The sequence below is a fragment of the Fukomys damarensis genome, unplaced genomic scaffold, assembly GCF_012274545.1.
Source record: "Fukomys damarensis isolate Sample0158 unplaced genomic scaffold, DMR_v1.0_HiC HiC_scaffold_9, whole genome shotgun sequence".
NCBI classification, from domain to species: domain Eukaryota; kingdom Metazoa; phylum Chordata; class Mammalia; order Rodentia; family Bathyergidae; genus Fukomys; species Fukomys damarensis.
The window spans coordinates 42,879,440-42,895,155 of record NW_022900921.1 but is presented as its reverse complement, the minus strand read 5'-3'; the positions used below and the strand labels follow the sequence as shown (position 1 = coordinate 42,895,155).

Sequence of the window (15,716 nt, the reverse complement as noted above, 5' to 3'; positions counted from 1 at the left end):
TATAGTGGTTGTATTTTCAATTCTTTGAGGTACCTCCCTAAGTTGTCCATAATGGCTATACCAATTTACATTCTCGTCAACAGTGTGAGGGTTTCCTTTTATCCACATCCTTGTAAAAACTTGTCTTTTGATACTAACCATCCTTATGGCATGAGATGGTATCTCTTTTTGGTTTTGATTTGCATTTTCATGATGTTTAGTGATGTGGAGTACCTTTTCATGTTTTCCTTGGAAAATGGCTGTTTAAATCTTTGCTTATTTTTTTGAGTAGTTTGTTTTGCTGTTACTGATTTTGTGTCCTGCTACTTTGCTGAAATTGTTTATCAGATCTAAAAGTTTTCTGGTGGAGTTTTTAATGGATCTTTTTATGTAAAGAATTGCATAATCTACAAATAAGGATAATTTGACTTCTTTCTACCCTTTTCATATCTCTTTTATTTCTTTGTCTTGCTTAATTGCTCTGGCTAAAATTTCAAGTACTACATTGAACGGTAGCGGTAAGAGTGAATATCCTTGTCTTTTTCCTGATTTCAGAGGGAATGCTTTCAGTTTTTCTCTGTTTAGTATGATACATTTAGTACAATAGATTTAACTGAGTGTGGCAGCCATATCTTTTAATCCTGGCTGAGTATTCTTGTGAGTTTGAGCTGATCCTGAGTGGGCTACATAGTGAGTTCAAGGCCAGCCTGAACTTCATAACAATACCTTGTTTCAGTCCCCTGCACCCCTGCAAAAAAAACAAAAAAACAAACAAAAAAAACCCAATAGATTTTATGTTTTGATTTTGATCCTGCAACTTTACATGAATTTATCAGTTATAAATATTTTTGGTGAAACCTCTTTTCTGTATCATGTCATTTCTAAACAGAAAGATGATGTCATTTCTGAACAGAGACAACTGTACTTCCTTTCTGAATTATCTGCCTTTCATTTTTTCTTGTTTAATTCTCTAGCTAGGACTGTCAATGTTGGAATGAATTGAAATGGCAATGGCAATCATCTTTCTTTTGTACCTAACCTTAGAGGGAAGACTTTAAGTGTTCATTATTGAGTGTTCTAGCTGTGGACCTATGATATGTGGCATTTAATTTTGCTATTTCCTTTCTTTTATGAACTTTGGGCTTAGTTGTTTTTTTTTTTAACTTCCTTGAGGTGTAAAATTAGGCCATTTATTTGAAATCTTTTTCCTTTTTGAATGTAGATATTTATCAGTATATAGTTCCTTCTGAGAGCTGCTTTTACAGCATCCCATAAATTTTTGTGTGATTTCTATTTTTGTTTCAAGATTAATTTCTCCTTGGGATATCTGTATTGTCCCATTGGCTTTTCAAAGTATGCTGTTCAATTTCCACATATTTGTGGATATTCCAGCCATCCCCTTGTTACTGATTTCTAATTTCATTCTATTATAGTTAGATATGTTTTATAGTTGATATGTTTTCAGCCTTCTTACATTTTTTGGGTTGTTTTTGGTATGTTTTGTGGCCTAATATATGGTCTATTTTAGATTATGTTTTAGATGTGCTTAAGGAAAAAGTGTAATTCTGCTGTTGGATGGAAATATATGTATCAGTTCAGTTCATTTGGGATAAAATATAGTCCTTGTTAGATTCCTTTAAAAACAATTATCCATTATTGAAAGTGGTGTATCAAAGTCCCTGTCTATTATGTATTGTTGGTTCTCTCTCACTTCAAATTTATTCATATTTTCTTTATATGTTTAGGTGCTCCAATATGGGGTGCATATATATAACTGCTGTATTTTCTTACTGAATTGACTAATTTGTCATTATACAGTCACCTTCTTTGTCTCATTTTACAGTTTTTTACTTAAGGTCTATTTTTTTAAATGTAAGTATAGCTGCCACTACTCTCTTTCTGTTTTCCATTTGTATGGCATATCTTTTTCCCTCTGTGTATAGGGTCTGTTGTGAGGACCACTGGTAATCACCTTGGTGGTGAAGTTGGCAGTACCTCTGCAGAGCAGGCCAATAGGGACCATGGTGGCACCCACCACATGGCTGATACTGATAGCCCCTGCCCTTACTTGTTCTAGGCATCTCTCCATGTGTCAGGTATGCTGATCTCCCCAGAAATCCTTCTAACTGAATACTCTCCATTTTTTGTTCCTGTGTGTTAGAGCAGATTCTTAATTCCAATCCTTTCCTTGGATATTTTCTTTAGTGGATAGCTGTCTAATTATTTTGAGTTGTGTGTGTGTGTGTGTGTGTGTGTGTGTGTGTGTGGCAAGTAAATGCTATACTTTGCTCAGGCATCTTATCAATATCACCCCTCTTATTTTTAATTTTTTGAGAGACTACTCCATAGTGGCTGAACCAATTTACTTTCCCTCCAACTGTGTATAAAGTTTCCAACTTCTCCATATTTGCCAGCATTTGTTATTTACTGTTGTTTGTTTTTGGTGGCCATCCTAAGTGTGAGTGATACCTTATTGTGCTTTGTGTTTCCTTGAAGATTAATAGTATCACATATCTGTTGATATTTGTATGTCTTCTTTGGAGAATTGTGTATGCAACCCTTTTGCCCATTTTTATTTTTTTCTTTTTATTGAGTTTATTGGTACAATCTAGGTATACAATACAATTACATTCATCATTGGGATTCTGTACCTTTACATAATAGGTCTTGATTCTCATTTTTTCCCCTTGTCCCTGCCCTCCCTTCACCCCCTCCTCCCTTCCCCATTTACAGACACTTTATTTCCATTTTTTCAGTTTCTCATATTTTTTTCCTCTCCTTTATTACCTTTCCCCCACCCTTCCCACTTTCCCTACACCTTTAGCCCTTTACTTCCTATTTCACATTATTAATTATCTCATTAGGATCCTTTGTACTATTATAGTTTTTCACACCAAAGAAACTATTCGGTATTTCAGTTAAAGAAATCTCTGTATGAACATTAAAAATAGGGAATCCTAAAATAAAACTAAAAAGGAAAGTAAAAGAGAAAAGGCAATGATGTAACATTAAAATAATCCTTAATTCTGGAGATGAAAATGGTCCCTGAACATATTTAAATTGCTTCTCGCTCTTATAGTCTTATCTTATTCTTTTTTTCATTATTTAGAGAATACTTTATTAGTTTCTGTAATCAAACCCACGTAGATATGACCTTAAATATTTAGTACGATGTGTTACCCCTGTACACATGGAAAAAAAATAAAAATAAATTAACATTTCTAGACCAATATGGTTGTCCATTTCTGTACAATGCCAAGTCAATACAGTAAATTGGGATGACTTTTTCCAAAGTTGGCAGCACTGTTAAAGTTTCCCAAAATTCAATTTATATATATATATGTATAAAAAGACAACTAATAGTATGTTATGCATCAATAGCAGCAACAGCTTTTCCAGGTTCTGCAGTCATCTGAACAAAATTATAGACATTCAGCACATTCCATTAAAAAAAAAACAACAAAGAGAAGAATAATATCCAGACAACAGCAAAGTTCTGTTGCTGTTGTGGTGCCTGGCACCATTTTTTCTTTTAGCCTCTTAATCATCATCTGGAGAGAGAACATTCTAGAGTAATATCACTAAATGTATCTCTGATAAAGCACGGTCCCTACTATGTATCATAAAGCAGGTACAAGATATTTTACATTCATAGAGGTATGATACAGTACCGTCCTACATCAATAATACTAGATTCAGTTTTGGTTTGAAATTTGCTTTGTCTGCAAATAAGATTGCTACCCCTGTTTTTTTCTGGGCTCCTGTCACATGGAGAATTGTTTTCTATCTTTTCACTTTCAGTCTATGCCCATTTTTAAATTGGATAGTAAAACAATTGTTTGGTTGCTTTGTGGGTTTTGGATTTTTTGTTTTTTGTTTTTTGGGTTTTTTTTTTTTTTTTTTTTTTTGCTATTGAGTTGTATGGTTTTTTTTGTTTTGTTTTTTGTGGTACCAGGGATCAAACTCAGGGCCTCAGGACCTTGTGAGAAAGGCATGGCACCAGTGAGCGAAATCCCTAGCCTGGGTTGTATGCATTTTTAAACCATTTTGGATATTAATGCTTTATCAGGTACATGTTTCCAAATATTTTCTTCAGTTCTCTACATTGTTTTTTTATTTATTATTCATTTATGTATTTTTTTTTCTGGTACCAGGGATCAAATTCAGGACCTTGCCCTTGCCAGGAAGGCTCTGTGCCACTGAACTATGTCCCCAGCCACTAGGTCATCTTTTTACTATGGTGATTCTTTTGCTACACAGAAACCTTTTAGTTTCATGTAGTCTCGCTTACCTATTTTTGTTTTTTCCTGTGTTTTTCGTGCCATATCTATAAAATAACTTCTAATATTACAAAACGTTTTCTCTTTTGTTTGGAGCTTTTGTAATTTTAGTTCTGTTTAATTTTTAATACATCTTTATTTGATTTTTGTGTACAGTACAAAGTAAAGGTGTAGTTTAATTTCTTTGCACATGGATATTTAGCTTTCCAACCACCATTTGTTGAAGAGAATCACCTTACCCCATTACACATGTTGCTTTTGTGCCACACTTCACATCATTTGACCATGTATATGTGGGTTTATTTATTTTGTGTCAGTAAAATATTTTTTGTCAGTTACTATAGCAGCCAGCATGATATAGTTAAAATCAGGCGGTAGGAGGTCCTCAACTTTGTTTTCTCTCAAGATTGTTTTCGGTCTAGCTGAAAGTTTATCAATTTTGATCTATTGATTATCTACTTTGCTCCATGGGTCTATTTATATATGTTGACACCCATATAATATTTCTGATTATGTTAGATTTTTAAAAATCTTCTTATTAGGTATTGTTAACCTCCTAATTTTCTTCTTATTTTTCATTGTTGCATTAGCTGTTTAGTTTGTTTGCATTTTATTTCAATTTTAGAATCATCTTTTTTAAATTAAAAAAAATTCTGTTGGGAATTTGGTTGGAACTGTAGAGGAATAACAACAACACTGTTGAATCTTCCTACTCATGAACACGGTGTATGTCTTCATTTGTTTAAGTCTTTAATTTCTCTCAGCTTTTTGTTTTAGAATTGGTCAATGTGTTCGTGCACATGTGTGTGCCCATGTGTGCATATGCATGAGTCTGTGTGCATCTGTGTGCTTCACTAGGGATTGAAGCCAGGGAATGCTGAGCCATATCCCCAGTTGTTTTTTATTTTATTTTGAAATGGGCTTTCACTAAATTGCCCAGACCTTAAACTTGTGATCGTTCTGCCTCAGCCTCCTGAGTAGATGGGATTTAGCTATGTGTCACCATACCCAGTTGTTTTGTAGTTTTTAGTTTATTGGTCTTACACATCTTTTGTCAGACTTGTCTTTGTATGTTTCATATTTTTATGCTGTTATAAAGGAGTTTAAATTTTACTTTCCAATTGTTTATTGTTAGCATATGAAAATATAATTGTTTTTCAAGATAGACTTTTCAGCCAGGCATGGTGGCTCACGCCTTTAATCCCAGCACTCAGGAAGCTGAGACAGGAAGATCACTGTGAGCTGGAGACCAGCCTGGGCTACATAGTGAGTTCCAGGTCAGTCTCAACTACATAGCGAGACCCTGTCTCAAAAAACAAAACAAACAAACAAACAAACAAAAAAGATAGACTTTTCATTTTAGAAGTTTCAGATTTTCAGAAGATTGTGAAGATTTATAGCATTCCTATGTACCTCACACACAATTTTTGCTAGCATTAACATCTTACATTATTGTGGTATATTTATTATAGTTAATGAACCTGAAACATTATTATTGACTAAGTCTATACTTTGGGCAGAATTTCTTAGTTTTTTTGCTAATATCCTTTTTCTGTTCCAGGATCTTATCCAGGATACCACATTTTACTTAGTTGTCATTTCTCCTTAGGCTTCTCTTGGCTGTGGCAATCTCAGACTTTCCTTGTTTTTGATGACCTTGAAAATTTTGAGGAGTACTGATCAGCAAATATTTTGTAGAATGTCACTTAAATGGGGTTTGTCTGTTGTTTTTCTCATAATTAGGTTGAGGTAATATATGTTTAGGAAAAAGACTGTAGGTAGAAAAATGATGATTTAGGGTATGTATATATGAAGGGTATGCACAGACAATATGATTTAATACTGTTGATTTTGATCTTGATTACCTGTCTGAAGTGTAGTGGTTATCTTTCTGAGGATGTCATATATTTGGGGTCATCTAGTGTGCAATCTTTTCACTTTGGCTTCTTTCACTTAGCAGCATGTGTTTAAGGTTCATCTACGTCCTTTTTACTTTTATTATTCATTTCTTCTCACTAAATAATATTCCACTGTCAAGACATGCCATATTTTGTTTATCCATGTACTTATAAATGATATCTTGTCTGCTTCCATGTTTTTTTGCTAATTACACTATAAACTTTAACATGCAGGTTTTTTTTTTAAAGTAAGTTCAGTAAATACTTCAGTGCATGATTGCTAGATCATATAGTAAAATGATGTTTAACTTTTTAGGAAACTACAAAACTCTCTTCTAAAGTGTGTATATACTAAAGATTTAGATATTTCCATTGTGATAAATGTATACTGATAAATTTTTACAACATACAATTACTGAATGATAAATGATCTGGAGCATCTTTTCATATGTTTATTTTCCATCTGTGTATCTTCTTAATAAGCCTGTCATTGAAATCTTATGCTAATTTTTAAAGTGTTTATTTATTTATTGTTGGGTTTTCATAGTTGTTTGTATATTTTGGATGCATTTTCTTATGAGATAGAGCTTTGTAATTACAGTCTCCCTGTCTGTGTCTTGTCTTTTCATTCTCTTAACAGTATTTTTTAGAAAGCAAAAATGTTTTAATGAAGTTCAATTCATCAACTTTTCCTTTCATAGGTTGTGGTTTTGGTGTCATATTGAAAAGCACATCGAGCCGGGTGTGGTGGTGCACACCTATAATCCCAGCACTGGGAAGTCTGAGGCAGGAGGATCTCTGCAAGTCTGAGACCAGCTTGAGCTACATATTGAGTTCCAGGGCAGTCTGAACTACATAGTGAGACCCTGTCTCAAAAAAAAAAAAGAAAGAAAGAAAAGCACATCAATCTTTCTCATATGTTTTCTTCTCTAAATTATATAGTTCTACATTTACACTTACTGTCAGTGATTTATTTGGAGTTAATTTTGTGAAAGATGTAGAGTATGTGTCAGGTTCACTTAATTTACATATGTCTGTCCAAAAATTGTTTTAGCATAATTTGTTGCAAAGATATTCTTTCTCCACTGAATTGCCTTTACTCCTCTGTCAAAGATCATTTGTCTGTATTTGTGTGAGTATTCAGTTTTCTGTTCTGTTTCATTGATGTGTGTCTATTTTCTTGCCAGACCATGCTGTCTTAATTACTATAGTTTTGTATTAAATCTTGAAACAGGATGATGTAAGTCTTCAAATTTTACCTTCTTCAGTAATGTATTCTCTCTGTTGAATCTTTTCCTTTCCATATAAACTTAGAATTACTTTGTTAATATGTACAAAATAGCTTTCTGGAATTTAAATTCAGTTTATATTGAAACTGTGAATCAATTTGGGAACAACAGATAGGTTCATATTATATGTTTCAATCAATGAACATGGAATTTCTTTCCATTTATTTAGATCTTTGAATCTTTTGTCAGTGTTTTATAGTTCTGTATATTAATACTGTACTTAGTATGTAAATACAGATACTATAATCCTATATTTTTCTGCTCCTTTTGGCATTTCAAAAATATTTGCATTTTTTTATGTACTGCCCTTTTTAAATTCTTTTTTGTCTTTGCATTTTAGTTTGAATAGTTATTATACTTTCTTCAAGTTCAGTGATTCTTTTCCTTGGCTATGTTCAGTCTACTGATGAACTCATCAAGGACATTCTTCATTTTAGTTATGTATTTTATTTCTAGCATTTCCTTTTCTCAGAATTTCTGTCTCTCTGCTTTCATTATCCATCTGTTTTGCATGTTTGCTTTTTCCATTAGTTCTCTAAACCACTTTGTCCTAATTATTTAAAATCTACCTTATAATTCCATATTTACCTCATATTTGAGTTTTATTGTGATCCTTCAGACTTTTGACATGTGTTGTGATATTTTGTTGGAATTTGAACATGTTGCATTAAGTTTTAGTAACCAAGGTAAACAAAGGTAAATGGTCCTTTAGTGTGAATGTTTATGTTACTTTAGTTAGGAATTGGTTACGTCCAGTATTTGCTATAGCTGAACATTCCTGAGGCTTCAGATTCCTCTGTGGTCCTGATTTTTGTGGGGGGTGGGGTGGGTGTTGAATTTTGCTGAGTTTTAAAAAACATTTTTGAATAAAATTTATACATATTTATGGAGTATTATATGATGTTTTATTACATGAATAAAATGTATTATATTCAAATCAGGGGAAGCATATATATCTCCTCGTTTCTTTGTGTTAAAAATGTTCAAAATCCTTCCTTTTAACACTTTTGTTTTTGTTTTTTGTACCAGGGATTGAACTCGGGTCCTTGTGCTTGCAAGGCAGGCAGTAGCACCACTGAGCTAAATCCCCGACCCTTAACGTTTTTGATATATAGCATATTATCTACTGGCACTCTGCTATACAATAAAACACTAGAACTTATTTCTTCTATCTGTAATTTAGACCTGTATTGTATTGTCTTTTTTTTTTTTTTTCCTGTCTTTCCTCTTGGCTTTGGGGGCTTCTCTGGATACTTTTCATCACTGAGAGGGCACATCTATAGTTCATTTGGATTATTTTAGAGTCCTGATGGTAAAAGGGAAGGGGAAAGATTTCATGTTTAAATCTCAGTCTCTTAGTTGGGCTGGGCCTCAAAGCTATGATGTTCACAAGGATTTTTCCAAGCGTATAGCTTTTTTAAAAATCTCTATTGAAACAGAAAGGTAGAGAGGGTTAAATTATGGTAGAGGGAATATCTTCTTCCAGTCTGGAAAAGGTTGTGGGAAAGTCTTCACCCAGACAGTAAGAATTTAATATGAAGAATGCTCCTGGCATATATTACCATAATTACTCTTGCCTTTCCCTTGTCAGAGCTACAAAGGAATGTTTTTAAGATCTTTACTGTTAAAACCTGGTGGGGTTCCTGAAGATAAAACACAATGAAATGTGGGATCTCCTTCAAGACTCTGGTCCTCAGGTGCTTCTTTCTTGGAAGTAGCTTTCCAGACTTATCTACCTTAATTCATGAAAATTATCATTTAAATGGCCCCTAACCATTTGTGATTCCATTAGCTTCTGCTCCAGATGAGTAAATCTGAACTGTGGCTCTAGATTTTCCAGTCTTTTCAGATTTTGGGCTAATGGTTTACTCTGAAACTCAAATCCCCACTGTATCTAAGAGAAGTCTTTGATTATCAGTACATTCACCTTTTTCCTCTTGTAAGAATGGGAATGACAGATTCCAAGATCTTTATGTGTTGAGACTAAAACCAGAAAGCCTAAGATTGATTTTTATATATTGATCTTATATTCTGTACCTTGATAAAATTACCTTTTAGTTTTACATTTTTCTAGATTCTATTGAATTTTCCAAATAGACAATCTTGTCATCTGAAAATAAGAACAGATTTACTTGTTTAATTTGGGCGCCTTTTTCTCTTCTTGTCTTACGGTTGCAGCATTTTATACAGTGTTGAATACAAATGGGAAAGGGCATGGACATCCTTCTCTTGTTCCAGATCTTGGGGGAAAGCATTTAGATGCTTGCCATACTATTTTATAGACATCTGGCACTATTTTTCAACTCTATAATTTTTTTTAATTTCATGACTATTATAAATAAAATCATATGGATATGATTTTTGAGATTAGATTGAAAAATCAGAATAATGCAAGACTCATCCAAATTTTTGTATGTTTCAATAATTTACTGCTTTTTATTGCTGAGCAATATTCTATAGTATGAACTTACCACAATTTGTTTATTTTCCTAGAGAGAGAGAGATTTTGATTGTCTAGTTTGGGCTATCAGAAATAAGGTAGACCACGTGCATTTAGTGTTATCAGTAGGGCTCAATTCTCCCATATTATTCTTTGGTTAGTTGGTTGTTTTCTCCAATTTTACATTTTTGGTGTTTTTTTTCCCTGCCTTTATTGGGTTGTTTTTAAAAATTCCACTTTGATATCTGTAGTGCTTTTGTATAGATCTTTTCAGTAATTGCTCTAAGCATTATATTTTACATAACCATATTATACTCTCCTGGTGTTACATTTTATCATTTTGAGTAAAGTATAAAATCTGGCCTCCTTTAAAATCACTACTCTCCGTTATTTATAATTATCTTAATAGATATAGATTTATACTTCTTTAATATAAGATTTCCTCTTAGCCATTATCTCTTTGAGTATTATCTTTATACTTTCCTTCTGGAATTTTGATTAGATAGCTTAAACTTTGATTAGATAGATTAAACTTTCTTATTCTGTCATTCATGTCTCTTAACCTTTATTGTGTACCTTTTTTATCATGCTCTATTATAGGAAATGTATCTGATTCATTCTTTTCAATTTTCTTTTTCTCTTCAGCTTTATCTGTTCTGTTCTTTAACTTGTCTGTTGAGTTTTGTTACTTTTAAAGTTTTAATGATTTAAATTCATGAAATTCTCTGGTTGTTTTTTAAGTGCTTTTTTTCTTTTTCATTTATATCTGTTATTTATGTTTCTGTATTTAAATGAATCTGTTTTAAGATTTCTGATTGATATTGCTGTACTTTGACGTTCTTGGGAATCTAGTTTGTATATTTTTGACTCTCTTAAGGTTGTGTTAATATATTTTATTTATTTATTTATTTATTTTTTTGGTACCGGGGATTGAACTTGGGTCCTTGCGCTTGCAAGGCAGGCCACCAAACTGCTGAGCTAAATCCCTGGCCCATTGTTAATGTATTGTATAATTTTGAATTGTGAGATCATTTTCAACAAGCTTTTTGGGGCCCTTAGTTCTGTGCCTTGGTCGGCAGCATGTTTACAGCAGAATTTTGCCAAGTGTCCCAAATTCTGGGACAAAATTTTATTTGACTTATCTTATTTTGAAAATATTACTGTCTTTTTTTTCCTCTTTGATAACCTGAACTCACTTAGCTTGTTATGCTTGTTTCCTTATATTAAGATTATTCCTGCTTGCTTTTATATGCTAAATGAGCTTTATATAGTATTATGTATCTTTTTCCAATGTCCCATTCCTGACTTTATTTTTTAATTGTAATAGTATATGCTTGCAGTACATAATGATTACATTCATTGTGGGCAGTTGATACATGTACATAACACATCTTAGTTCTTTTCACATCCCCTTCCTCTGCCCTTCTGCCTCCCTTGAATTTAAGAATTCCTAGGGAAAACTGTTATTTCTCTGAGCCTAGCAATAATTCATATGTTCTCTAGTTTGACCTTTTAACTAATGGTATAGCTCTCAATGGCTTAAGTGAGAAATCTTCGTCAATTCTTGTGTTGTGAACATTTCTGTAACCTCATTTTCTGTTTCTAAATTAAAACTCAAGATTACAGGCTACCAAGACAGTTAAACCCCAACCATAACTAATATGTCTTACTGCTCTGATTTAGCCACAAGGGACTTTCCTTACAAATTCTTACAAGTTTTGCTGTACATTTAAAGGATGACTCTTAGATTATATTCAGTATGTCTAAGTAGTTAAAGAACTTTCAGATTACACAGTCTTCCATATTTCCAGAAATTGAATCTGTTTACTTATTAACTGTGAACTCCATGAGGGAAGGACCAGTGCCAGCCTGATTCACCATAACTTCTTCAACACCTAGTGTTTGGTGCATATGAAACACATGTTTTTAGAATGAATGAATGAAATGCTGTTCATCACAGATTTATTTATAGAAGTAAAAACCTGAAATGAGTTAATAGTAGGAAACTAGTTAAGTAAGTGATTATGTTTGCTAGAGAGTAAGTGAATATAGTAATATTTTTTAGCCAGAAAAAAATTTGGAAGGCTATAGCAAAACTTAAAAATATTAAAGATTAAGTATAGGTTAAAAATTCAGAATTCAGTTTTGAATTTATGGTATGTTAGCTTTAAAACGTATATAGCAAAAGATATTGAATGACGAATGTCAACCTGTTAATAGCTCATTGTTGGAGTAGTAGATTGAGGATCCTTTTTTATCTTTTCTAAAAATTTCTATAGGGTGGTTTTATAAATGAAAAATTAAAAAGTAAATATTAGTATCCTTATGCTTTTAGATTTTAGATACACTAAAAGGTGGAAAAACATAAAAATTTCAGAATTAGTTTTATGATTATAATATTTACAGAGTTTTATATGAAAACACAGAAAAAGACCTTTCTGATACTCAACGACACCTTGCTAAGAAAAAATATGAGCTACAGCTTACTCAAGAGAAAATTATGTGCTTGGATGAAAAAATTGGTGAGTTTTCTTCCTGATGTTACTATTATTTTTCTTTAATTTGGTAGAAAAATATATTTCCTTCTCTTCAGTTACAACTGAAATTTGTAACCTGAATTTTTTAGGTAAACTTGGAAGTAGGTCTTTAAGAGTTTATAAATGAAAAACTAATGGAAAATGCATTTTTTATAGTAAGATTTTTGAAATCTTAAATTTAGGACCAGAATTATTAGGATTTAAAATTTGTCAGTGAAGAAATAGCTAAACAAAGCAGCAACACTTTAAATATGCGATCACTTTCAAATTTACATTTTTGTGTAATATTGCAGCTTGCTTATAGCTGTTGTAATGAAGCACCTTTACTGTTTCATTACTTTTGGTGTATAGTATAAGATATTTGGCTTATATCTATGATAATACTTGGGTTTATAAAAAATCAATTTATAAAATATTTTATTTATGTTTCTTATTGGTAATCTGTATGCAAACATGGTTATAACAATCTTATAGGGTAAAATTTTTTCAGCTCTATGAAAAGAGCCTATTTTAAAGCAGAGAAAATGTTTTTAATATTTTCTATTACATAGTTCAATAAATGTCTGACATGAACAATTAGGTGGAGTTGCTACTTATTGAGACAAGAAATATTAAAAGAGAACTATAAAAGATAATGCAGAATTCAGTTTTTAAATATTTTGAGATCAAGATGTAAGGCAAGCAGTTGAATATATATGTTTCTATCTCAGAAGAGAAATCTAAGCTAACCAATATATTTTTGGGGCACATAAGCATATAAGTGATATTTTAAAACCATGAAATCACCTAGTGGAAATATAGGGAATAAGAAAAGGATCCAGGACCAAGTAAGAAGAACTCAAAGAAGTAGGAAGAAACTTAGAAGTGAGTGTTATTTTGGAAAGCAAGAGAGCAGAGTGTTTTCAAAAGGGGTAGTGTGATCAGTTGTCAGAATTGAATTGAAGGTTGGGCTAGGTGGTACATGAATGCCTGGAATCCCAGTGCTCAAGAACTGAGGCAGGAGAATCACTTTGAGTTCGTGGCCAAACAAACAAACACACAGAAGTGAAATAAGATGAGAATTAAAAAATATTGATAGAACTTGGCACATTTAGAACAAAAATGTTTGAATGACGTTGAATATTTGAATGGAATGTTAGGTGTGGAAGTTTAGAAATGAATGGGAAGTGAAGTAGAGATGAAGAATAGAAAAGTCTTTGTAGAAGTTTGGTTAATAGGTAGCAAGAAAATAAAGTGTTAAGAGAATTTTTAAAAGAAATTCATGGATTGATTGTCAGGAGGAATGAACTCATGTTATAATACCCCATACATGTGGGTTGCTTTAAAGTTGGTGCTGCCTGCAAAGAGGAGCTGTGCATTCTCAAGTGCCATGCAGCATACAACAATATGGTCTGACCTCCCTCAACACTGCATCTGATGACCCTTGCAGGAATTAACTGGTCAAGTGTTATCTAAAGGTCTGGTCTAGCAGAGATGACCTTGTAGAGCACCATACCAGTGTGTCACAATCACTGAAAGCTGATAAAGATATGAAGCCAGAGTCCCTGAATTGGGCAGTTCCAGAGCTTTTGTACGTTTACAATTTCTGTAGGTGATTCTGACACCCTACAACCTCTGCTCTGGACCAGTGGTTCTAACCTTTCCTTGTGCTTTAGACTCAGTATGGGAGGAGGGGAAGGGTGGGCTTGTTAAAACATAACTCTTGTGCCTACTCCCAGAGTTTCTGATTTATTAGGTCTGGGCTGGGGGCCTGAGAGCTTTCATTTCCCAGGTGATGCTGGTGGAGAAACCGTAGTTTGAAACCACTGTCCCACACCAATCATTTCAGCTTTCAGCATTGCCATTGTCTTGCTCGAGTTCTCATGATAGAGAAAAAATAGAATCAAACTCCCTGGGATGATTTTTTTTCCCCCCTAGGAATTTTAGAAAAATTGGGGAAAAAACCCAGAATATTAGAAGACATTTGGCTCTAAAAATAAGCTACTTTAATTTTTGTTACTTGCCATCTTTATATACAACAGTTATTCTAGGTTAGAGGGTTGGGATGGGGAAATGAAGGGGTCCAGGGCTACAGGTGGTTTTGATATTCCATCTCTTCCATCCATGCACTCACTCTTCCCCACCACACCTATGAATCTACTTTGAGAATTTATCCTATAGAGCTTTGTTTTATTCATTTTTTTTTTTTCTGGTACTGGGAATCAAACTCAGGACCTGTGCTTGCCAGGCAGGCATGGCTCCACTGAACTAAATCCCTAGCCCTGAGCTTTTGTTTACTTTCTAATTCAAAGGTATTAATTGTGCTTTTCTATGTATAAACCATTTAGAATTTTGTTTCATCACACTTTTTAATCACTAACAACCTTTTTTAATTTGGAATACAGTACTTTTATTTTTAATCATTGACTGTAATAATAAAGGGAAACTTTGAAAAGTGCTTCAGTCTGAACTGGATAAATATTTTACCTTGATTAAAGCAACACCTTTATGATTACATATTTAGATAATTTTACAAGGCAAAATATTGCACAGCGAGAAGAAATCAGCATTCTTGGTGCAGCCATCAATGATCTGGCTAAAGAAAAGGAATGCCTACAAGCATGTTTGGACAAAAAATCTGAGAATATTGCATCCCTTGGAGAGAGTTTGGCAATGAAAGTATGTTTTGAGAACTGTGGTGGACAAGAAATGTTTAAGTGAAACATTTAAATATTAAACTATGGTTTACTTGAATCTGAAACAAATAATAGTATTTTCTCATTGTTCTTTTAGAGAGCTGAAAGCTTAAATTCTAACTGATATATCTTAAGACAGTCTTAGAAAGTATGTGTGCATATTAACTAGGTAATATTTTAAATTGATTTTCTGCCATGAATTAGTGTCTAATATTCACTGGTAAATTCAAATATCAGAATGAAAAAGTTAGAATAATTTTTTTTGAAAACATTTTCAGGTAGTCTGGGAGGTCAAACATTTAAAACTGCCTTTATGATTGTGAACTAGGACCCATGGCCTAATATTCATCAATCTATCCATCCATTCTTTTAGCAAAAATTTTTTGACATGTACCAGGTATATATTAAAAACTGAGGGTGAATATAATAGGGAAGGATATAAAGATATTATTATGATAGAATATGTTAAGTACCACAATGTCATATGCACAGTGTATTACTGGAGCTTGACAGAAACACACCTGGTCCAACATGAGAGTTGGGTTAAGGGAGGATGAAGACCTAGGAAAACTTCTAGGAGTGACAGCACCTCATATTCACTGAAAAATGACTAGAAAT

At 33.0% G+C, this 15,716-nt stretch overlaps 1 protein-coding gene across 8 annotated transcripts in view; it reads left to right on the top strand.

Moving 5' to 3' along the window:
* Positions 1-15,716, top strand: part of Tsga10 (testis specific 10) — a 136,195-nt gene that overhangs the window by 47,106 nt on the left and 73,373 nt on the right. For 7 of the 8 annotated variants that reach the window (XM_010643214.3, XM_010643215.2, XM_010643216.2 and 4 more), the window contains 2 exons: positions 12,293-12,408; positions 14,927-15,081. In XM_010643214.3, the coding sequence (XP_010641516.2) occupies positions 12,293-12,408; positions 14,927-15,081 (271 nt within the window). Of the gene's footprint in view, positions 1-12,269; positions 12,409-14,926; positions 15,082-15,716 lie in introns of all 8 variants that reach the window. The other variant, XM_010643217.2, reaches the window with a different exon arrangement.